At 35.9% G+C, this 24,768-nt stretch overlaps 1 protein-coding gene across 6 annotated transcripts in view; it reads left to right on the top strand.

Annotated features, from left to right (window-relative positions):
* LOC145660576 (zinc finger and BTB domain-containing protein 8A-like) overlaps positions 1 to 24,768 on the top strand; it is a 135,215-nt gene that overhangs the window by 13,542 nt on the left and 96,905 nt on the right. For 5 of the 6 annotated variants that reach the window (XM_081725856.1, XM_081725822.1, XM_081725830.1 and 2 more), the window contains exons 2-3: positions 8,427 to 9,168; positions 22,371 to 22,526. In XM_081725856.1, coding sequence (XP_081581982.1) covers positions 8,427 to 9,168; positions 22,371 to 22,526 — 898 coding nt within the window. Of the gene's footprint in view, positions 1 to 2,243; positions 2,265 to 8,426; positions 9,169 to 22,370; positions 22,527 to 24,768 lie in introns of those variants that run through there. The other variant, XM_081725848.1, reaches the window with a different exon arrangement.

The following is a 24,768-nucleotide window of genomic DNA, read 5'->3' as shown; positions in this document are numbered from 1 at the left end:
AAGCAACATTAGTCACTTTCAGAAAGTTTTACGTATTTCCTGTTTCTGTTGCTAGGTTGTAGCAAGTCAAGAGGGAAAAATGTCTTTTAAAATGCATATGAATCAAAATTATCTTTTTCAATTCCTTCAATAAAGAGCAATGTAACCATATTTTTGAACTCAGCGTCACAGTTTGGATACACTATATGTAGTTCTCCAGATATAATGCCTATTAGAAAATTTTTGCCTGAAATATATTGGATCTTTTGATCCAAAAATCAGAAAAGAAACATAATAAAAACAAAAAGGTTGCTTTTGTAGTATAATTTCTTTGAGTAATGAATGGGGAATTTAGATCTGAATATAATACAAATAATATACGGGAGTGAAACGTGATAACTCACAAATGTGTGTTCATTAAGATTTTAGGAATTACACTATTACGAACATTATTCGTTTTTTGGTTTAAACCAGTTGGTTTTCTTTTTCTTTTCTTTTTTTTTTTTAAACTAGTTTACACCAGCCAACCCTACTGCATTCACGCATTTTTTGCGGAAATTCGACAACAATGATCAGAGATGTTGTCACGGATTATCAGTTCACTTTGAATTTTAGTATCTTTGAAGTTATAGTGGTGTCGAGCGGTGGTGTGCAAAGTTGTTTCTATCTACACGTTTTCTTTCTTTCTTTCTTTCTTTCTTTTTCTTTCTTTTTTTTTTTTTTTTTACATCAGTTTGTGTAGTGTTTAACATTTTGTTTTGTGGTTGTTGTTATTGTTACTATGTTGTGTTGTGTTTCGTTTAGTTGTTATTGTTGATTTTCAATTTGCGAGTATATCACAGTGGCTTCATATTCTCCTCAGTGCTACAAACAGCAGTGGAAACAAGGTAAACCTCTCAACGCAGGAGAGAAACAAATGTTAAATGTTTCTTCGTAATAAAGTTAAGAGGGGGGGGGGGGGGCAAGGAAACTGTTAGAGAGACTTTGAGAAAAAACATCTGAAGCAACTCTTATTTCTCCCGCCAATATTATGAACGTGAAACGGTAATTTTTGAGTAATAATGGTCAAGTGTCCACTCCAAGGAAGGAGAGACCGAATGATAGGAAAGTAACTCGGCTACAGAAATATACCTTTACACAAGCAGCAATACGACTTAAAATTCATAACGTATAGAAAAAAACGAAAATTGAACGTGTTATAAAGGAAGATAGCGACCTACCGAAGTTTTCTATTTCTACCCTTCGAAGATTCATCATTGATAAGGAGCTTTTAAATTTATAAAACGTGGCCGCAAATCGTTGTTGATTGATAGAAAAGACATAATAGCATGAAGCATAGGTATCTGAGACAAATGAGAAATTATAGAGCTGCTGGCAAAACTATTGTTTATACAGACAAGTCGTAGGTGAATGCCAAAATAGCGAAATCGAAAGATCGGGAAGACACAACAATTAAAACGGCTGAACAAGCGTGGAAGGAGGGTCTCAAACCGCCGTCGAGAATGGAGGAAGATTCATCAAAATGCATGCAATCTCCGAAAATTACCAAATTTCTGTCACTGCCAAACTGTTCCACGGCAAAAAATCAGGTGATTACCACGGCGACTAGCTTGCTGCTGCTTACAAAAAGTAGTTCAAAGAAACCTTATTGCGTAATTTGCCGCCCAATTCTGTTGTTGTAATGGATAATGCATTACAACACATTCCATAAAGTTGAAAAAGTTCCTACAAAATCGTGTTCTGAAAAAGTAGTAGTCCAGTGGTTAGAAAGAAGAGGCATTACGTGTGATCGGACCTGAAACAAATGTGAAGTAATTGAAGAAATGAATAGGGCATTGCAAAACATAAAGGTACGGTATAAAATTGACATCTTAACAATGGAAGCTGGTCACGAAATGCTACGACTTTTCCTTTATCATTGCGAACTTTCCACAATAGAGGTGGTTTGGTGCAAAATTAAAGGATATGTAGTCAAGTCAAGGAAAGTCAAAATAGTGCTAGTTTAAGTGTTATCGAGACATTACTCAGGGAGGACATGGAAAGGGTTACTGCTGAAGACTGTAGAAATTACGTGCAACACGTAAAAAATGTTGCAAAGGAAATATGGAAAGCAGATGGTCTTATCGAAATATTATACGACAAGATATTAGTAAATCTCGAGAGCGACACGTCTAATAGTTCTGAAGAGGAGGAGCATTGTGACATTTGGGAAGGAGCAATTAATAATGCAGTAGACGAAAGCATGGGAGACAAGAGTTAATATTCTACAAGATTGATCTTACATGGTAAGTTCTTCGACGAATTTATTTCTCTCATTTCATTTCCATGAAGTTGCTTTACTTTCTCACGGTATACAATTAAACTATGAAATTCATAGTTCATGTTAGATAACTTACTACAAAACTAATGTTATGGTGTGAACGTAATGAAATATTATTCGACCTCATAATATTTTTTATTTAGTATCCAAAAAACAAAATAATGAAACTATTATTTCTCTTCCTTCTTTTTTCCTACCTGTGCAGCACGCGACATAGGAACTGATTGGTATGAAGCAGACAACACCATTCCGTTAAGCTGCGACTACGCTGCACTTCACTTCCGCTTTGTTCCGATCTAAAGGTGAATTTTAGTATAGTAGAGTAAGAAGAGGGCGAATCTAGTGGGCTTGCTCGTTCTCAAGAAGCAGGCACCTCAGCAGTGTTGTATATGCGCGTGAACGAAGATAGTGCAAATACTGGATGGCACTTAGAATCTTCCCCAACTCGTGTCACCGAGTACTTTATTTCTGTTTAAATTGTAATAAAGGTAGGAAACAACGAGCCCTGTGAGGCTTCTAACCCCCTTCGCACGCTGTCGCTCGCTCAGCTATATTTTCTGAAGTAAGTAACACTGGAGATCTTATATGTGCAAGATTGGGGCAGAAATTGAAAGATACCCCAAATATTTTACAAGGTATCCTTTTCGAAAAATATCAAGATGCAGTGGCGTAGTCATAGGGGCTAGCTCGTTCCGAGCCCCCTCCTACCTCTGTGCAGTGATATTGAAAGTGGATTGTACTTACATGGAATATATTCCATTTGTAATTTCGATGTTACGACGTTTTTCTTGTGTTTCCGGCCTAAGCATATGAGCCATAGTTTCACTCCAGGTATATATTATTATTATTATTATTATTATTCAACAAATATTTACATGGAGGAAAACATGCAATGTGTAATAATGGAATATTTCCATTCAGCTCCACTACAAATATTTTGGAGTGCAGTTCATATTTTCTTCTGTCTGGGATTTGCAGCGGGTGTGAGAGGAATTTCCTCCTCACTTGCTCTTTTTATTTCCTGCATATTTGAAAAATGGAGGGAGAGAAAAAAATAAATATATTCTTACAGTTAACTGTCAAATTTCTTGAATAAGCGTTTGTTACTTGCATCTCCCACTTTAAAGTAAGTATAACCTGTATTTAAATTAATGCATCATGTGATAATGACTTCACTAAAAATGTTAATGTTCAGAGAGAACTTCACTTGAATCATCACAAGATATTTAATATTGTATTCTATGCAGTGATACATTTAAGGGGTCGGCTTCCGGGCTTAAGCACTTACCGAAATTTTATCGCAAGTTTTTATCGTGTTATATATATCGCAGAATTTTCACGTTTCCAAGAATAAAGTTAGCAAAGCCCCCCCGAAACAAGATCGTAGATACCCCACTGATTCTATGAAATAGAAAACGCAATTAAAATTACACACAAATATTATTTTATCCTGTACGGCAGCGTTTGATAAATTTATATATATCAGACTTACATTCTACAAGCTATTATGGTTCAGGCCCCATGTAGGGGGAAAATGTAGCTATTCTGAATAACTCCTGAGAGTATATACGTAAATTAAACAAATTATCACTAATAGTAACACATAATTGTACACAGAAACTTCTTACTTTGTGTTAAGGAAATAATTTTATAACATATTAGCATTGAAAGATGCCTTCATCGCCACAACTAAACTCCCAGAACGGGGCCGCGGTGGCTCAGTGGTAGAGCGTTCACCTCTGGTGCTAGGGGTCCCGGGTTCGATCCCAGCCCCCGCCAAGTGAACTTTGTGGTGGACAAACACCGTGTGCGTGGGTTTTTCTTCATTCCACCATTTCATTCATTACTCATCATCACCGTCTCCTTTAGCCTAACCGGCATAACCGTGGGACGTAAAACTCAAAGATTTCATTTCCTTTTAAACTCCCTGAGGCGAGCCTTCTCACCTTCCCAACAATGCGTGCAATCCCCGGCGATAATAGCTTCGCTTCCTGAGCAGCGTAGCCCGTAAACCTGTCTAGCGAGATGATGAGGCTCAGACGGAAGGGTCTCCAAGTATTTCCAAGCTACTATTTTGTTACCGAAGAAACCGAAATGTTGAAGTATTGACTTTATTTTATATATATATATATATATATATATGTTGGGAGCAATGTTCGAAAACGGCCATTGGCCGAAGAAAGTGATCAATTCTAAGTTTGGACAGATGCAATTATCCAAAGTACGAAGAAGTCTATCATTTCGGGGTTTGGTCGCTTAATAGTATCCAAAGCTAGGTTTGGATAATTACAGTTCATCCAAAGCTCAATTTAGTTATTTCCAGTTGTTCTTGCGAGATGTCATTGCAATTTTTTATTCGTGGCGCATGCGCATTCGGAGAATATAGGGAGGGTAAAGCAGAAGTCAGTCTTCAGTCAGGCGGTAGCTTTATGTGTTAACGTGTATGCTTTCTTTGCCACTCACAATTGTTTATTCGTTGAAGTGAAATTGAAGACCGTGCACAACAATGAGTATGGTTGCAGCAGAAGACTTCAAAGCAAAACTAGACGACTACGTTCGAGCTAGTACAGCAGATAATACGTTCTTGTTATCTCCAGAGAAGTACAATGAATTGCTGTTGGAGGTGAAGGCTTCGCAAGAGAAAAAGAAAAGAGGTGAGTCACTGACGTCACTGGACTATCGTCGCCTGAAGAGATATGATGTTTTAAGTATTGGTGGGGTTGAGAAACTTATCGAAAAACGTAAAGATGGTGATAGTGTTATTAGGTATTTCTGTCACACCGGAGAATTATACAGTGTCATTCATAAAGCTCACATTGACACTGGCCACAAACGTTTGAGATGCTTGGACAAAGAACTTAAGCTAAAGTACTGTAATGTAACACGAGAGATCATCAATATTTATCTCAAATTGTGTGGGCAGTGTCAGTTGAAAAAGAAGCAAAAGTGCAAAGGACTGACTGTTAAACCTATTCTCAGTAATCTGCTTAATTCTAGGGGTCAGGTTGATCTTATCGACATGCAGAGTGAACCGGACAAAGGATACAAGTTCATATTAAATTATCAGGATCATCTCACAAAGTTTCTGTTTTTGCGCCCATTAAAGACAAAAAGAGCATCAGAAGTTGCTTATCATCTGATGGATATATTTTGCATTATTGGTGCACCTTGTATTCTTCAAAGTGATAACGGACGTGAGTTCGCAGCTGAAGTTACAAGTGAGCTGGCCTCAGTGTTTGGGTCGAAAATAGTGCACGGCAAGCCGCGCCACTCTCAGTCTCAAGGAAGTGTTGAGAGAGCGAACCAAGATGTTCGAGACATTCTTATTACATGGATGGCAGAAAATAGCTGTTCGTCTTGGGCTGAGGGTCTTCGTTTTGTCCAGATGAAGAAAAACAGGTCCTTCCATAGGGGCATTAACCGGAGCCCCTACGAGGCTTTGTTTGGCGTTCCCATGAGAAATGGACTTTCGGATTCATCTCTTCCATGTGATTTATTACGAGACTTGACCAATGAGGAAGATCTACAAGAAATATTGGCTCGTGATCCACATTGTGACACCATGCAGGAAGGGGAAGGCTCAGGACAGGATGTACAGAATTCATTGACTCGTGATCCACACTGTGACACCATGCAGGAAGAGGAAGGTTCAGGACAGGATGTACAGAATTTATTGACTCGTGATCCACACTGTGACACCATGCAGGAAGAGGAAGGCTCAGGACAGGATGTACAGTATTCATTGACTCGTGATGTACAAGAAGACACTTCAGGACAGGACGCACAGCATTCATTCGTTCGTGATTCCCTTAATAATCTTCGGCAGGAAAGAGAGACTTTTCCAGAATTTCCAGCTTCTTTAGAGACCATCAACACTGCAATTGTGGAAGCAAATGAATCTCCATGTCCGTGCGCAAATCAAGAAAAAAGATGCAACATCTGCACAAGAAGTGAGAGTATACGAGAGGCACGTGAGGGATCCAAAATACATTTAAAGCGACAAGCAAATGAAATGTTAATGGCGTCAAGTAAAAAATTCCCTCGTGCAGACGTAGGACAAACTGTTCTAATCAAAATCCCAGAATTGGACAGAGGCAGAGCTGCTCCGAGGAACGTCATGGCTGTGGTTATGGGGAGAAACGATAACGATCTCTACCAGTTGGGGACTTCTTCGGGAATTATTAGAAAGCTGTACGCGCGCAATGAGTTCCAGTTCGCAGATGAACAGTTTCTTCAGATCAGTGATGTTCCGCAGAGAGACATTTCACTTAGAAGTGTAGCTGAAGCAGAAACACACTCCAGGCAGGGGTTTATTAAGTGCGGCTGCAGGAACTTCTGTTTGAACAAAAAATGTAATTGTGTAAAGAAGGGTGTAAAGTGTAACTCAAAGTGTCATTCCTCAAGTGCGTGTAGGAACAAGTAACTGGACAGTTGACCTATTACAATGTACTTGAAGAGCCTGTATATGTGGCGAATCTGCATTTCAGTTATTCCATTTTATAACTGTAAGTTCATTATATTTTTTCGCACTTACAGCTTAAAATTTTCAGCACACGTTTTTCAAATTCTTCACTGTTTCATTGTGTTAATAACTGAACTTAAAACATTTAACGCACTTTGCTGTTAATGCTTAATTAATTATTGTACTTATTTTTATATGGTGCATATTTTCTAAAAGTCTTCTAAAAAAGAAAGTAAGCTGAATTAGAAGGAATTAATACGAAGAACTATTTTTATTCATATACGAATTTCATACTTCTTATTTGACAGAATTTTGTGATATACATTTTCATTTCTTAAACATTGAAAAATAAAAATCTTGTAAAATGTGTAAAATGTGAAAAAATTAATAAATTTTTTTCTTATTTTCCTTTCTAAATTGAGCTTTGGATGAACTGTAATTATCCAAACATAGCTTTGGATACTATTAAGCGACCAAACCCCGAAATGATAGACTTCTTCGTACTTTGGATAATTGCATCTGTCCAAACTTAGAATTGATCACTTTCTTCGGCCAATGGCCGTTTTCGAACATTGCTCCCAACATATATATAAAAAAAAAACAGAGATAAAGAAAATATACGGTAGAAAACAAGGTAGGCCCAGCCTCAGAGCCTCATAGTACACTTCGCCACTGCACGCATGGACCTGTCTCTGTAGATAGTTTTTAGATATAAACCATGGGAAGGAGGCTCGACATCCTTCCTCACGAATGCTAGAAACATGAAAGTGATTTTTTAATGTTATTTATTTTGTTTTATGTTTTTACGAAACGTGAAAAATAATGAATTAGAAACAGGAGTTGCACTGTGTACGAACAAATTGGAATGTTACTGGGTAGGCTGAAGTGAGAATGTATCGGAATATATCCTTTTGAACAAAAACATCACATTGACACCAAGTGCAGGCATCCTACGACCGTGGTAATGGCACGTCGTCAAAAAAATTCCGGCATTATGGCGTAATATGGCAACATTGACAGTACCAAACGGTGTTAACACATGTGGCTGACCACCAACTATCCTACAGATAGACTGTTATAAAGAAATAAGAAACTACAAATCATTGAGGAAAAGTAATAATATACCTACCCTAACAGTGACTTCCTCAATGATTTGGAATATCCTGTTTGTAACTGTCTGCTCGTAGAATAGTTGTTGACCAGTCATATGTGTTTACACTGTATGGTATCAATACTGCCATATAATGCCGAATTTTCTTTATGGCACGCCATTATCATAATCATGGGATGTCTGCACTTGTTTCAGAATGATACATTCCCACCTAGCCTATTCATTAACAATGATCTTTTAACTGCGAATCAGTTAGTAGACTGGTTATCTTGTAGTATACTTCGATTTCCATTCTTATATACTTAGATCCTTAAAAATTTACATTCTTCGTGAAGAATATAACTGTGAATGTGTACGTTAGCTTTTAAAGGATTTCAATTGCATTGTTGATAATTCTTTTCTTTTTTCTCTTTGTGCCGATAAAAGATTGTTTTTTTTTTTTCCAAATATTTGCATATTAAATGTATTGAACAAAATATTTTACAATTTAGTGTGTATTAATGTCTAAAATATGCACTCGAAGAATGCTAATAAATTTTGTCTTTTGTCTTTAGATTCAGTATGACGGAAAATTTTTTCTTGCAAATGAACTCTCACACGAAACAAGTCTTTTCTAATTTACGTGAATTGTATGATACAAATGCACTCACCGACGTAACATTGATGTGTGAAGGACATAGTTTTGAAGCACATAAGTTGATTTTATCAGCTTGCAGCTCTTACTTTCGGGAACTTTTTGTAAAACTGAAAGATAAACATCCCGTTGTAATTCTGAAAGGTGTTAAGAAGTCAGAAATGGTGGACATGTTAGATTTTATGTATAATGGTGAAGTTACTGTTTCACAGGATAGTCTAACGTCATTCTTGGAAATTGCTGATGAATTAGCAATAAATGGTCTTGCCAAAGACACTCCAAATCAAGGACCGCAAAAGAATTCCAGTTTAAGAACTAAAGATCCTCCAGATGAGCAATCTTTTCAAAGAACGAAACGCCAGCGAATGTTAATGCAGCCCCAGGATGATGAAAATGTCGGTAGTGCATCAAGTGCCTTGCCTATACTGTCATCATGTTCTTATGGAAAAGGATTGAATGAAGAACCAAGTGTCCATCGAGTGAGTGATCAAAACAATAAGAACTTATCTTCAACGGCAAACAAAGTGTTCAACCCTTCAGTAAGCGAGTCATCTGCAAAAACTGCGCTTGGATCAGTGACTGAAGATGCAAGTGTAACCTTTTCTGTGGAAAGTGGAAATGCTGCTAATGTCATGAAGAAGACTGTACCTAACACGAACCAGGTATGTTTAACTAATAAATAGTTATTGTATCGATCATTGTTAAAAGGGAGTATGTTTCAGTATGCTTAAATGGCTCATATCCTCTTTTAATAAATGGCTCATATCCTCTTTTAACAGCAACTAATAAATCAGAAATGATACAATATAAAAAAAACTAAATTACAGTTAAACGAATATTTATAAATAAGCAGATTTAAGTGGCGCTTTGTAACTTAGGTATCTATGACGATGTAGCTAAAGAAACTAATTTTGGTAAAGCTTGAATTGTGTTAACTCGCTGAAATGTTCGTTCTTCGCAAGGAAAGAATAGGTTTATACAGGGTATCCAATATACAATGCATATTATATATATTTTGGGATATTAGAACTTTTTGAACCTGAAGTGATACACAAATAATGCTTATACCAAAATGAAGTCTTGTTCATGCATATATTTTAAAACTAGAAAGCAATTGAAGTACACTAGGAACCACACAATGTTGCCAGATGTAATCAAAGGTGTAAACCTTTTTTTTTTTTTTTCAAACATGTAAATTGATTCATAACTCATACGTATGGATGTTCTGTCGTTAATTTTTAGTTTGTTTAGTTGGAGTAGCTTGGAAACTATGGAGTAGAAAAAAGATATTTTTCATTTCCATGAATAACTAATCGGATGAGGCCTCTGTAAGGGGGGACTAGGGAAATCGTAGTTTTCATGAATTAACACCCTGAATTGGCAACACTGCTGATGTTTCAATGCATCAAAAGGTGTGTTAAGGATTTGTCTACATTATGCAATTCCTGCAAACAACGAAAAAGAAATATTGAAATTATCATGATAAAACTTTTACTTACATGCACCCGGCAACACTGCTATTTATTTCTATGGGACTACTTAAAGCAAAAGCTATGCAAGAACAATCCTTGAACTATACAAGACCTGGAAACGAACATTCGCAATGCCATTGAGAACATTAACATTTCTACTCTTCGTAAAGTTGCTGCCAACATGGTGAAACGTGTGAACCTGTGTTTGAATCAAAACAGGGTGTACTTCCAGCATCTGCTGTAGAGCTGCTAACTGATTGCGTGGTAGTAGCAGTGTTGCCGGGTGCAGGAAGCGGAATCGTATCCCACTACTGGTTTTTATTACACAAATCCTCTATAAACAGGATTTTACAGAAATACTACAATGATGCAACTTCTCTAATGTAAGATAGAGAAAGATGATCCAAGGCCCGAGCAGCCTAGGGCAGGATTTCCACAGAACTTCGAAGCAAGCTAGGGGGAGTGGGTTACGAATCCCCAATGCTCCGAAGCAAGCAGAGAGGGGGTTAAGAGCCACAGAGCTTCGAGCAAACTAAGTAACTTAGGTTAGGAATCCCGACAGAACTCGGAGCAAGCTAAGCGGGAGGAAATGAAGCCTAGAGTTCCAAAGAAAACTAGAGGCTTTGGGTTGGGTATCTAGAACTCCGGATAAGCTAAAGGAGGGATTGACCAGCCGAGACTTGATAGTTGTCCAAGTTAGGAATTATTTCGGTTTTATAGGCGCTCCAGGTGAGGCGATTGTTCCCTCGTCGTCATGTGACTGGTGTGTCGCTGCTGTTTCCGTCGTCTGCATCTGAAGTACTCCATAGTAAGGTGCACGTAGTTGTTGTTTATAAATAGGAGCACGTGTAGGATATTCGTTAACACAAACACGTGGTACATTACAATATTTTTTTATCACTATTATTATGCTCTTTTGCGGTTATTCTCACACTTAGAATCACTTAAATACACTGATATTTATTTCACAAAGGGGAATATAATTCAGGGCGTTACTCGCATAAAGGGATTGGTAATTATCCAAGACTACGGTAAATTTCACCCCTTGCCTTTCAAGCAGCTTGAAGATAGTGGCTGGACAATTACAATTGTTTTCACAGACCGACAGCGATTCCACTCCATGTAGCTGTAGTGAGCAAACAACTCAGGAAACGATTCGACTTTTTCTGCAATGAAAAATCATTAACCGACGTTTCCGCGCATCTTTACTATATTACCTGTACAAAAGACAAATGCTGAACATTGTTGCGCTATTTTCAAATAAAAAACGGCCTAATGAGGCTTCTATATCGATGACAAGAAGGATGCACATTGACCCTGAAAAATATAAATTTCTCAGCGTTGGATTTGGGCGTTGTCAGTAAACTGAAAAATCCTGGTATTGGTGGTAGCCTTATTGAGAAAAAAAAATCAATAAGTACTTCTCACGATTCATAATCTCCATATTTCCAACTAACTTCGAGGGTTGATAAATGCTGTAGGTTAACGATACATACATACATACATACATACATACATACATACATACATACATACATACATACATACATACATACATACATACATACATACATACATACATACATACATACATACATACATACATACATACATACATACATACATACATACATACATACATACATACATACATACATACATACATACATACATACATACATACATACATACATACATACATACATACATACATACATACATACATACATACATACATACATACATACATACATACATACATACATACATACATACATACATACATACATACATACATACATACATACATACATACATACATACATACATACATACATACATACATACATACATACATACATACATACATACATACATACATACATACATACATACATACATACATACATACATACATACATACATACATACATACATACATACATACATACATACATACATACATACATACATACATACATACATACATACATACATACATACATACATACATACATACATACATACATACATACATACATACATACATACATACATACATACATACATACATACATACATACATACATACATACATACATACATACATACATACATACATACATACATACATACATACATACATACATACATACATACATACATACATACATACATACATACATACATACATACATACATACATACATACATACATACATACATACATACATACATACATACATACATACATACATACATACATACATACATACATACATACATACATACATACATACATACATACATACATACATACATACATACATACATACATACATACATACATACATACATACATACATACATACATACATACATACATACATACATACATACATACATACATACATACATACATACATACATACATACATACATACATACATACATACATACATACATACATACATACATACATACATACATACATACATACATACATACATACATACATACATACATACATACATACATACATACATACATACATACATACATACATACATACATACATACATACATACATACATACATACATACATACATACATACATACATACATACATACATACATACATACATACATACATACATACATACATACATACATACATACATACATACATACATACATACATACATACATACATACATACATACATACATACATACATACATACATACATACATACATACATACATACATACATACATACATACATACATACATACATACATACATACATACATACATACATACATACATACATACATACATACATACATACATACATACATACATACATACATACATACATACATACATACATACATACATACATACATACATACATACATACATACATACATACATACATACATACATACATACATACATACATACATACATACATACATACATACATACATACATACATACATACATACATACATACATACATACATACATACATACATACATACATACATACATACATACATACATACATACATACATACATACATACATACATACATACATACATACATACATACATACATACATACATACATACATACATACATACATACATACATACATACATACATACATACATACATACATACATACATACATACATACATACATACATACATACATACATACATACATACATACATACATACATACATACATACATACATACATACATACATACATACATACATACATACATACATACATACATACATACATACATACATACATACATACATACATACATACATACATACATTTATTTATTTATTTATTTATTTATTTATTTATTTATTTTCTAGTTATGTCCAGCCTCTCACAAAGAACAGTTTGTGCATGCTAAGTCATACACTTCGGCAACTATCGTACTTCATAGCCAGTGTTTTCAAGTGCATTTATCACTGAGTACAACGTGGATGTACTCATTGGTTTGTCGAAATCAAAATAAATTGATTGCATCCACTTTCTACACAATACTTGAGCCATGATTACACGCATTAATTAATGTGCACCCATTACTTGTTCATATTTTTGTCAAAGGAGATAAGGAATACCATTTATTTTCATTTCGTCAAATGGTATGATAGTTAACTTTTCTAGTTCTTTCATTGTTTCTCCTTTTGCCTTACAAAATATACGATAATATTTACAGACAGAAAAATAAACAACAATGTATAACAAATAAACCAAATATTTTGAGAGAAAGAAAACGTAGAAAATCTTCAAACACAAATACAACTAATAACTTGTCAACTGAGAGAACACGAGAATGTTTTCTTGTTCGGAAGGTTAGTGATTTGAAGTCGATGGTGACGTCACGCGAAGGAACAAGCTGCGCGTGATTTTATCTTCTTTATTTCTACCATGATACTGTCACAAGAAGGGAACCACACTGAACGACGGGAAATCCCAACTCTTTTGAGGAAAAAATCTAAAGAATGAAACCTGTACTCAAATTGACCATTATTAATTCGCGAAACAAATCAACTTGTACGAGTGGCCAATTTATAGACTAACAACATATGCTGTTATTTTCATAATTCCTCAGAAGTGTAGGCAGATTCACAATTCAGATTGCACATTCTGACGTAAGGGTTTTGTAATTTTCATGACGTTCACTAGGCAAATGCCGAGTCTAGTCTCTGGCCAACTTTCTTCTACACGTCATTTCCATTGTTGTTGTTGAGTAGCAGTGAAATCAGTTTAAGTTAGTCCTGTAGGCTGTATCTGCAAGTTCGTTAAATTAAATTATTTATCTAATGGTTACGTGAGGGAAGTCGTTGACTTGCTGATTTTATTGTATTTTTCTCATTTTCAAATTATTCTCCTACTGAATACAAAAGTACCATTGGATATAGATCGAAATCAGTAACGTTTTTGAATTTGAATCTAAACATAATATTAATACTATATTACTATTTGGATTGTAAATTTAAAAAAAAAAAATCATTTTTGTTGAATTTTTAAAATTTAAATCACTTGAACTTATTTGTTTAAAGAAATGAAATAATATATAAATTATGTTTCTTTTTTTAATTGGTAAATACGGAGGTTTCCAGTTTCTTTATTAAGTAATGTTGGAATAAAAGCGAAACCATGAATTTCCCAATTTATGTTGTTTTCTCCAAGGCGTTTCTCACATGTTACAGTTACTCAGTATTGTTTACCCAACATCTAATAGCGGGCGTAATCACCGTGATCATGCGAGTGATTGGACGAAAGATAATGTACGGTATATATATATATATTTTTTTTCTAAGCATCTTCATCAGTAAACAACCAAAGTAAAATATGCAGTGAAAAATATGTTACCATTTTGCAAACTGAAAAATGTTTGCATATTTGTGCTACACAGGGAGTATATAGCCTTTTAAAATTGTTCTGTTTATAAATTGAATACAATTTTTATACTTCTTTTATCATAACTTTTTCATTATGAATATCAATTATCTTTTGCATTAAGGTAAACTTGTATATCAGCATGAATTGTACTTGAGTATACATATTTAAGTTCAAGTTAACTGCTCTTAGTATGATAAATATAATAGCACAATATATAAGGTATTTTAGTAATAAGATTTTCTAATCAAAAATGGCTTCTTTTGTGCAATATATATTTTTTTAAAATTTTTCTTTCTGTTTATTAATAATTAACTGAAATGCCCGTAATTAGCAAGGGAAGAATAGGTTTATGTCAAATATTTGAAAGGTATATTTGAACTTCCTTGAAATGGATATTTGAATCGAAATGAAATAATACAAATCCAACTCGATCCAACTCTTGAAAAGTTCATTTCAAATGATGTAGCCGTTATTCGTAGTGAAAAATTTACCCACCCCTTAGGAAACTTATTTTAGTCAAAGTAGGACTAATGATAAACACTCAGGTCAATTCAAATACTAACTATGGTAAAAATCATTTTTAAACGGTTAGCTGTTTTCGGTGCGCGTGACAGCTAATGTTTAATGAAGCCTCCTCAAGATGAGAGGGTCGTGAGATACTCAAAATCTTTCTGTTTTACATCCCACGGTTATGCTGACTATGCTAAAGGAGACGGTGATGATGAGAAATGAATGAAATGATGGAATGAAAAAAGTGAGAGGAAATGGAAAAAACCCGAGGAAACCCACGCACAGAGTGTTTGTCCACCCATACGAAAAAAAAACAGGCACCTATACAGTTAATGTCAAACATGTGCCTGAAAATGGAACACGACTTTTCACCTGTACAGTACCTGGACTTATCCAATTAATGTGCCTCTATAGACGCAGAGAACATGCATTTACAGACGTCAAGTACATACAAGAAACTTGTATATGCCATGTATATTATATGTTCAGAGAAAGAAACAGTTTATTTACAGGTGAGGAACATGCTGTTTTCAGGATCACAAACACAAATTCGTATACATGCACATGTCCAGAGAAAGAAACAGTACATGTACATTGCATGTATAAGACGAAATACATGTGCTTTTCAGGTATGCAGCACTTATTTAGAACACCCAACACAATAACTGTGAAGTGTTTGTACTTTTCCTGTACATGCCTGTACAGGTACATGTAATTGCATGATTATTATTATTTTTTTAATTTTTTACATGCATTGAACAGGCAATGTGTATAATGCTTGTACAGGTTACTTGTGCATTGCATGTTGATTAACTTTTTACATGCACTGAACAGGCAACGTGTACAGTACCTGTACAGGATACGTGTGCATTGCATGTTCATTTACTTCTATGATTTTATGTTTTATCATTTTATTTTATATGCCGTTAGAATTAAATAAAGAAAATAACGTAATTCCGTTCACATTTTTGCTGACATCTTGTGACGATATTTTCAATCATTAAACCTGTGCATGTATTGTGTCTGTACTTCACAGTTAACATAGCCTTTAGCAACCCCAGTTTGCAGGCAGTACATAAGATATGTGATGTAGGATACCGGTAAGGAAGGATTTTTGGAAGTTCAACGAGGAAAGGGAGAATGGGATGGGAAGAATTTTTAAAAGATGGCCGTATCTCCAAATCCCTTACGATTAGACTTGAAATTTGGTATTTGGATTTCTCATTTGAAATAATTTGACACATGTTTCAGCGTTTTTTAAAAATATTTTAGTAAAAAGAGGAAGAAAAGAGGTGGGAAAAAAGGTGTGAGGATTGCAATTATTGTAATAAGACGACGATATTTAGGAATCTCTGAAGGTTAGAAACATGAAATTTGGTATTTGAACCTCTTATTTAAAATAGATCTGTATTTTATATCTATATGTAACCTAGAAGTAAAGGAAAGGGCGGGAAGAAAATGTGTGGAGGAATACAGTTATTAAATTAAGATGTTTATACCTTGGGATCTGGGAACAGAGTCATGAAACTTGGTATTTCCACTTAAATTCGGTATGGCTGCAGGTTCATGAGGTGCGAGGCCGCAGGCAAAGCTACAAGCAAAAGCGGTGAGTTTGCCCCCTGTTACTTGAACTGAAATTCGGTATATTTACAGGTTTATGAGGTGCGAGGCCGTAGGCCGAGCCATTACGGGCGTCTGGGGGAAGTGGCGTTGCTAGGGAGGATCCAGGGATCTGAACACCCCGAAATTTTTAAAAGTTGTTAAAATAAAGCCTAAAATCGAGTTTTCAGTCAAAATTTTTCCGGGAGAAAACCCCCGGCTCTCCTCGAAATGAAATCCTGTCTACGCCATTGTCTGTGTGCGAAGCCTCCAGCTAGTCGAAGGCTAGTAAAATTAAAAGTTGCGATATTTGTCATCTCATTACGGCTAAACGATAAGGCCGAATGAAATAATTTTTGGCATACAGTTAGGCCCAATCGGTTATACAGGGGATTTATATTTACTTTGATTATAATACGTACCCTAAGGGGGAGCAATGGTGATTTTTTTTCTTAACGAAGGATTAGTATCTCACGAGCTATTCAACTTATTAAGCTGAAATTGGGTATATTAGCTCGTAATTAAAAATAAACAGATATGTCCCCTAGTGTTTTCGAAAATTCACTCTTTTAGGGAGGGAAGGGGGTACTTTCTATATTCTATATGGGGAATTGATAATGCGTTATATGTAAAATAACCCAGAACGGTCAATATTTGTGTTGAATCTATATTTTTCAGGGTCGCTGAGATAAACAATGACAATTGCGAAGTCGTTCAATCCCCCATCGACATTAAGGGAGGGGTAATAAAATATTCAAATGGACCAAGATAAGTATTACATAGTTGTTGGGATCGCTGAGATGATAAGTACTAATCCAGAAGCCATTCAAATCCAAGTTTAGCCCCATCGGCATGGGGGAGGGGGGAGGCGCGGTATTTCATCAATTGTTGGTCTGACGAAGCGAAGCGGGTACGTTCAATGTTAACATTAAAATCTACTTCTCTGCAAGGAATCTTTCGGTAGTCTGGAAATCGCTTGTACAACACATGTTTAACTATTCCTTGTTGGATGTTAACCGTGTAGCTGTACATCACCTGTACATTGTTGTTAGCAGTAGCTTTGTGCAGCCAATGTATAGTCAATGCAAAACAGACATCAATTCAGATGTACTTTTCTGTCGAATTGCATGTATTCTTTACAGGAACATTCGCTGTACCTGCAACATGTAACACGCCTGTGTACAGGCTACTAAACACATAGTGTACAACCCAAGGTTTGAGTGACTGTACTGTGCTTATTTCAAACATGTTAACGTTAAGAACATCCAATGTAACGGGAATGTTTCGGAAGTCTGGAAAGGGTTTATACAACACACGTTCAGGCATTTCTTATTAGGTGTTAAACATGCAGCTGTACATCGTCTGTACATTGCTGTTAGCACGAGCTGTGCTACCAGTGTACGATCAATGCAGAACAAACATCAATCCAGCTATACCTTTTCTGTCGAATTGCATGTATTCTCCAAATATACATTCATTGTACATGCAACATGTAACGTGTCTGTGTACAGGCTATCAAACACATACTGTACAATGCATGTTTTGAACAAATGTGCAGTGCCTGTTCATTTCTTACATGTTAACATTAAAAACAACCTCTGTAAAGGGCGTGTTTATAGGGTCTGGAAGCCGTTTGTACAATACGTACTCAACTATTCTTTGTCAGATGTTAAACATGCAGATGTACATCGCATGTACATTGCTGTTAACAATAGCAATGTACGATCAATGCAGAACAGACGCCATTCAAGGTATACTTCGTGGTCGATTTGCATGTATTCTTTTAAAAAACATTCATTGTACATGCAACATGTAACATGTCTGTGTACAGGCTATCAAACACATAATATGCAATGCATGTTTTGAATGCATGTGGAGTGCCTGTTCATTTCAGACATGTTAATATTAAAAACAGCCTCTGTAAAGGGAATGTTTCTGGAGCCTGGAAGTCATTCCTACAATATTTGTTCAACTATTCCTTGTCAGGTGTTAAACATGCAGCTGTTCATCGCCTGTACATTGCTGTTAGGAAGGGCTATGTACAGGCAGTGTATGGCCAATGCTCAACAGACGTCAATACAGGTGTACTTTTCTGTCGAATTGCATGTTTTCTTCACAGAATCATTCATTGATATCCAACATGTACCATGTCTGGGTACAGGCTATCAAACCTATATTGTACAACGCATGTTTTGAACCCATGTGCAGTACCTGTTCATTCCTAACATGTTAATATTAAAAACAGCCTCTGTAAAGGGAATGTTTCTGGAATCTAGAAGTAGCTTGTACAACACATGCTCAATTATTCCCTGACAGGTGTTAGACATGCAGCTGTACATTGTCTGTACGTTGCTGTTAGGAAGGGCTATGTACAGACAATGTATGGTCAGTGCAGAACAGACGTCAATACAGGTGTACTTTTCTGTCGAATTGCATGTATTTTTCACAGGAACATTCACTGTACATGCAACATGTAAAATGCTTGTATTTAAAACTATTAAACATTCACTGTTCAACGCATTTTTGGGCGCTTGTACACTGCTTGTTACGTTTTTAATATGTAGAAGGCAAAACCAGTGTCTGTACATGCACTGTACATTGATGTTACCGAGCTCACTGTACAGCGTATGTCCGTTTACCTCAAAATAGATCTCAATGCATGCACTTACAGATCAAGAAACGCCTGTTTTCTTTCATGAAACAGGTACGTAACATGCAACATGCATAAAACAAGACCTGGAAAAATGTAACACATGCACTAGACATGCGTTTCCAGTGCCTGTACAGTACCTGTACAGATTTTTCATTTTCGTATGGGCACCACAAAGTTCACTTGGCGCGAGCTGGGATCGAACCAGGAGACCCAAACACCAGAGATGAACACTCCACCACTGAACTACCGCGAGCCTTGCATTGTGAGATACTCATGTTTCGGCGTGCCTGTTTATCTTCCCTTTCTCCCTTAGGATACAGATTTTAATGAAAATGACTTGATCATAAAAACCCAGCTTGAGTCAGGTGCTGTGTTGAAGTATTCATTTCAAACAATTCAGTTGTTTTCCTATGATAATAAGAGGAAGAGGAGTCGCTGTTATTTTAATGTATTAAGAAAAACCTATAGGAAATCTGAATCTAGGCCACTAGTCAACTTATTTCTCATAGTTTATATGTAAAGTTTCATCTTCCAAACACGAGGAACGCGTGGGATGCTCTATTTTCGGTATACATTAAGAAACATCTCTTTCCCATGAAGATAGCACTTATGAAAGTGACATGATAAAATCTCTGCTCGAGCCAAGTGCCACGTTCAAAAATTCATTTCAAACTGTTCAGCCCGTTATATATATGTAGACGTTTCAATTACGGTGAAAAGGCTGTGATATTTATTACCATGGTATATAAAATTATGAACTTAACATTGTAAGTATTAAGTGTTAAATGGATTTAGGCTTTCCCCCCAAATTTGTACTGTATGAAACGGCGAAATCAAGTATATTATTGAAAAGTTCATGAGTCATTAAGGTTTTATTTTTTTTTTATTTATTTTATTTTTTTTAAGATACTTTGTTTGAAGTTGCATTATTAAGATTCTACCGTCACATAATGCAGATTAAGATGTTTCAGAATGACATTCGATTAGTGACAAGAATAGTCAAAAATAGTGCATTTTAATTCAGTTTTAAGCAAAATCATTTGATTTAAATTGCTGATTTAAATCAATCAACTCTGATTAGTGTGCTATGAAATTTACTTGTATCACAATCTCGTGAAGAATATTACTATACTTTGCAAAATATTTTATCGAGGATATTATAAATAAAAGTCAGTGAAAGCGTGATTTTGTTCGTCGTTATTGTATACATAGGAAAATAAAACCGCTCGTGTAAATAAAAATGAGTTTCGAAATCAGAGGCTATGCGTCTGGTAACCGTTTCCAACTCCATGTTCGGGTGTACTTGGTGGCGTCAATCGTACGTCATATTTCAGCCGATCTAAGAAAGAAAGAAAGAAAGAAAGAAATCAAACCAATATAACGTCGCACGGTTATGCCTTTTAGGGTAAAGAAGACGGATGATTAATGTCAGTGAATGAGTACGAAAGAATTGTTGGAATGAGAATGTGGGACGATACGAGAGAAAGCCCACGCAGTAGCACAGTTATTCATTAATTTGTGTATGGCAATCCTCAGAAACATTCCAATAAACTATATATATTAGAGGATGTTCATTTATTGTGTAGCCAAAATCCACTGGTGAAATCCTCACGCCAAACAATTAAAAAGGCCCATATGAACATAGGGCGAAAACCACGTTGTTTCAAAGTTACGCGATGTCGAAAACGAGGAAAGTGTATCTTCCTCGTGAGATAATAAATAGAAACAAAGATGACAAAATTGGTTCAACACCAAGTGCGTTCTTTGTAGAGTTAGTCCCACAAATTTAAAAGCAACGAGTTAACTAAGAGTTGCTTAGATAGGTCATAAATACGTGCACGTCGTCGTCCTGATACGTGAAATCTTTACAGTAAACTTTTTTTTGGCAAATGCAAGACCACGCATAGTTTTAACTATGAACTTTAAAAAATAATAATAAGTAAAACATTTCTTTGGTTTCACATCTTGTCCGTGTAATTTTTTTTTTCACATCTGGAAACAAAACGTAAAGACGGTGACATAATATCAAGACTTAATGAAGCACCAACTGCAACAGTGTAGCTCATGTAGGCAGTTCAAAAGAAGCATTCCCCAGCTGTTGCAGAAACGCTAACTGCTAAGGAGACTACTTTGAAGGCTATAGTTGGTTGTAAGCTCAGTTTTGTAATTTTTAAGATTTAGTTTAGGAACTTCATGGGCAAAGTTGCAAATCATTAATTTAGAAAGTTGCGCGTCTAATCAGTATTCAAAGGAGGTCGTTGAAATCTCTTTACGCAACTTCATGTGAGTAGAAATAGGAGTTAATTCTTGATAAAACAGAAGCGACTTTTTCTGCAATATATTACCTACGTACCCAATAGTATTCGAGTCCCTTTCCTCCGAAATTCAGTTTTCCAGGATTTCATACGACAATATTTACGACGTGAAGGTATGTGGGAAGGTTTTTTTTTTTTTTTTTTTTCGTATCGTGGATAATCTCTCTTTCTGATTTTCTATGACAGTATATTCAAATACTTTCCGTCACGTTTAATTTATGTGGGGATTTTTTTTTAAATAAAATAATCCTATTGGTAAAAAGAAAATTTAAGGAAATAATATCGCTTATTATTATTATTATTATTATTATTATTATTATTATTATTATTATTATTATTATTATTATTATATTGTGAATATACATTTCAGAATATTGCGGAAGACGTTGAATGTCTGATGATTAAACAAGAAGTTCATACTGTGGAAGAGTCATCATCATGTGTGGGAAGTGATAATAGTCTGTCCATGCCATATAGTGCACCACTGGATGAAGGATACGATGGTGGCGGCATACAGAAAGAAATGGTAAGTTGTTGCTTTAATTTTTACATAGATGAGTATCAAAACAAGGGGAACACATGTAGTTTACAACATATAAGATATGTGAGTACATAACACTGAGGATGGGTGTGCAAGGCTTAGTCGTTGTTAGTGAACGTGTGTGGTATGCCAGGTGAGAGGCATGCGTTGAAGTGAGCAGATAATGGTGTTGCAAATTAGGAAACTTCTCTGAGTTTCGACAAGGGAAAATTGTGGGTGCATGGTTAGTTGGCGCAAGTAAATCTGGAATGGCAGTGTGTTAAAGGCATCGCGAAAAACATTGTGCAAGGTATTGACGCATCGTGCAAGGTATTGACGCCTACAATACTCCTGGCAAAATAATATATGTGAAGAGTAAGACTGGACGGACGAAAAGCCTCAGTAACAGGCATCGCCGAGCATCACAGAGTACCAGAAAGCGAGCGATAAAAGTGACTTCGGAACTTAAATATTACTGGAGAGGCTATTGCGATAATCACAATTCTACATAACCTAAATATCCGCTGTCGAGCTGCAATTTCCAAACCACTGGTTACCGGCAACAACGCTTTAATGCGAAGAAATTTGTGCTGAGAACTTCCGAAATGGACCGCCACTGATTGGAAACGTGTAATATTTTCGAAGAGTCATCTGTCACCTTATTTTTAATAACAGGCGAAGAAGTTTATGCTTCGAACTTTTCCTTCACACCGTGAAACATTATTATCCAGTTTCCTGATTTTCCGTTAGTCTTGTGAGTATGCTCATAGGACACATTAATGCCAGTGACTACGTAGACATTTTACGTGCATCTTATGCCGTAAATGTTTCCGGCAAATTACACACTTTTACAATGTGCCCACCTACACTGCTCGAGCAGGTGAAGTCTGGTTTCATGAATATAGGGGTATACTATGACATCTCCTTTGGCCCACGCAATCCCCAGATCTTAATATTATGAAACGCCTACGGTCAATTCTAGAGCTCCGACTCCGGAGCAGATATGCTCTTCCATCCTTGCTTACAGAATTGAGTGGTGCATTATGGTAGGGCTGGTACAACATCTCTCTGGAAACCATTTGTGACTTACGTGCCTCCATTTCATGTCGAATCAGTACCATTTTACCTGCTAACGGTGGTCCCACGTCGTATTGATCAGGTAAGTAGCATTTTTTTTTTTAATTTAACGTCCCATGATAATGCAGCGAGGTTATGGGAGACAGTAGTGGTGATAATAAAGAAATGGTGGGATGAACAAAGTGAGAGAAAACGGGGAAACTAGGGTACAGAAAAATTTGTGTACGTTGGGTGCCTAGATTATTGACAAGAGAAATGAAAAAGATGAGGAAGGATGGTGCAAGGATCTCATGACGACCTTTACTGAAGAGTGGAAACAGTGTTTTGACGGCGTCATTACCCAGGATGAAACATTGTTGTTTATTCCTCTTTGGTCGTCTGAAGGCCCACCTGCGCGCTAAAACATTTGATAGTGAGAAAGACCTTATTTCCTGTGTCAAGTGATGGTGTAAAAGTCAATCCCCAGAACTTTATCAAAGTGCATTTACATCATGGAAAGAACGTTGGACCAGGTGCGTCACAGCTGATGGAGGCTACATTGAGTAGACTCAGTGTATAGCTAAATGTTCCAAGTATGTTCACAAAAAGTTTCATTCTCCTCTTGCAACAAATAAATAAATAAATAAGAGAGAGAGAGAGAGAGAGAGAGAGAGAGAGAGAGAGAGAGACCACTGTGCAAAACTTTTTGAACACTCTTTGTATATCCGCACTTCCTTCCTCCAAGATGCACTTTCAAAGTGAAATGGTAAAATCCCTCCCAGGCCCGAACCTCATCTATGTTGACAATTTTTATCGAGATCAGTCTGGTAATTCAACAGTTGTTAAGTTACAAATATAGTCACTTTCATTTTTATATATGTAGATAATTTGTCGCACTAGAAAACAGATATTTATTTACATACAAAATCTTGTACATAAAGTTTATATTAAAGTCTGTATTTGAATATTAAATAATAGTAATTGTATGTCTTAGTGCATGAGTATTAGTGAAATTTACCTACTATTCTTTCTTTTAAGAAGTAGTTTGGTTAAAATTAACAAAATTTCACCAGATCAAAGAGCACATTAAGAACTCGGTTTCATTCAAAAGCACTATTTGTTGCAACAGAAACGCTTCATGATGGTAGATGTGTATGCAATTGTAAAAATTCTGTAATTAATGCACAACCAG

This window comes from Thermobia domestica, chromosome 1 (genome assembly GCF_964235325.1).
Source record: "Thermobia domestica chromosome 1, izTheDome1.hap1.1, whole genome shotgun sequence".
NCBI classification, from domain to species: domain Eukaryota; kingdom Metazoa; phylum Arthropoda; class Insecta; order Zygentoma; family Lepismatidae; genus Thermobia; species Thermobia domestica.
Note: the sequence above shows the minus strand (reverse complement) of the source record. Positions and strands in the feature narration are given on the sequence as shown.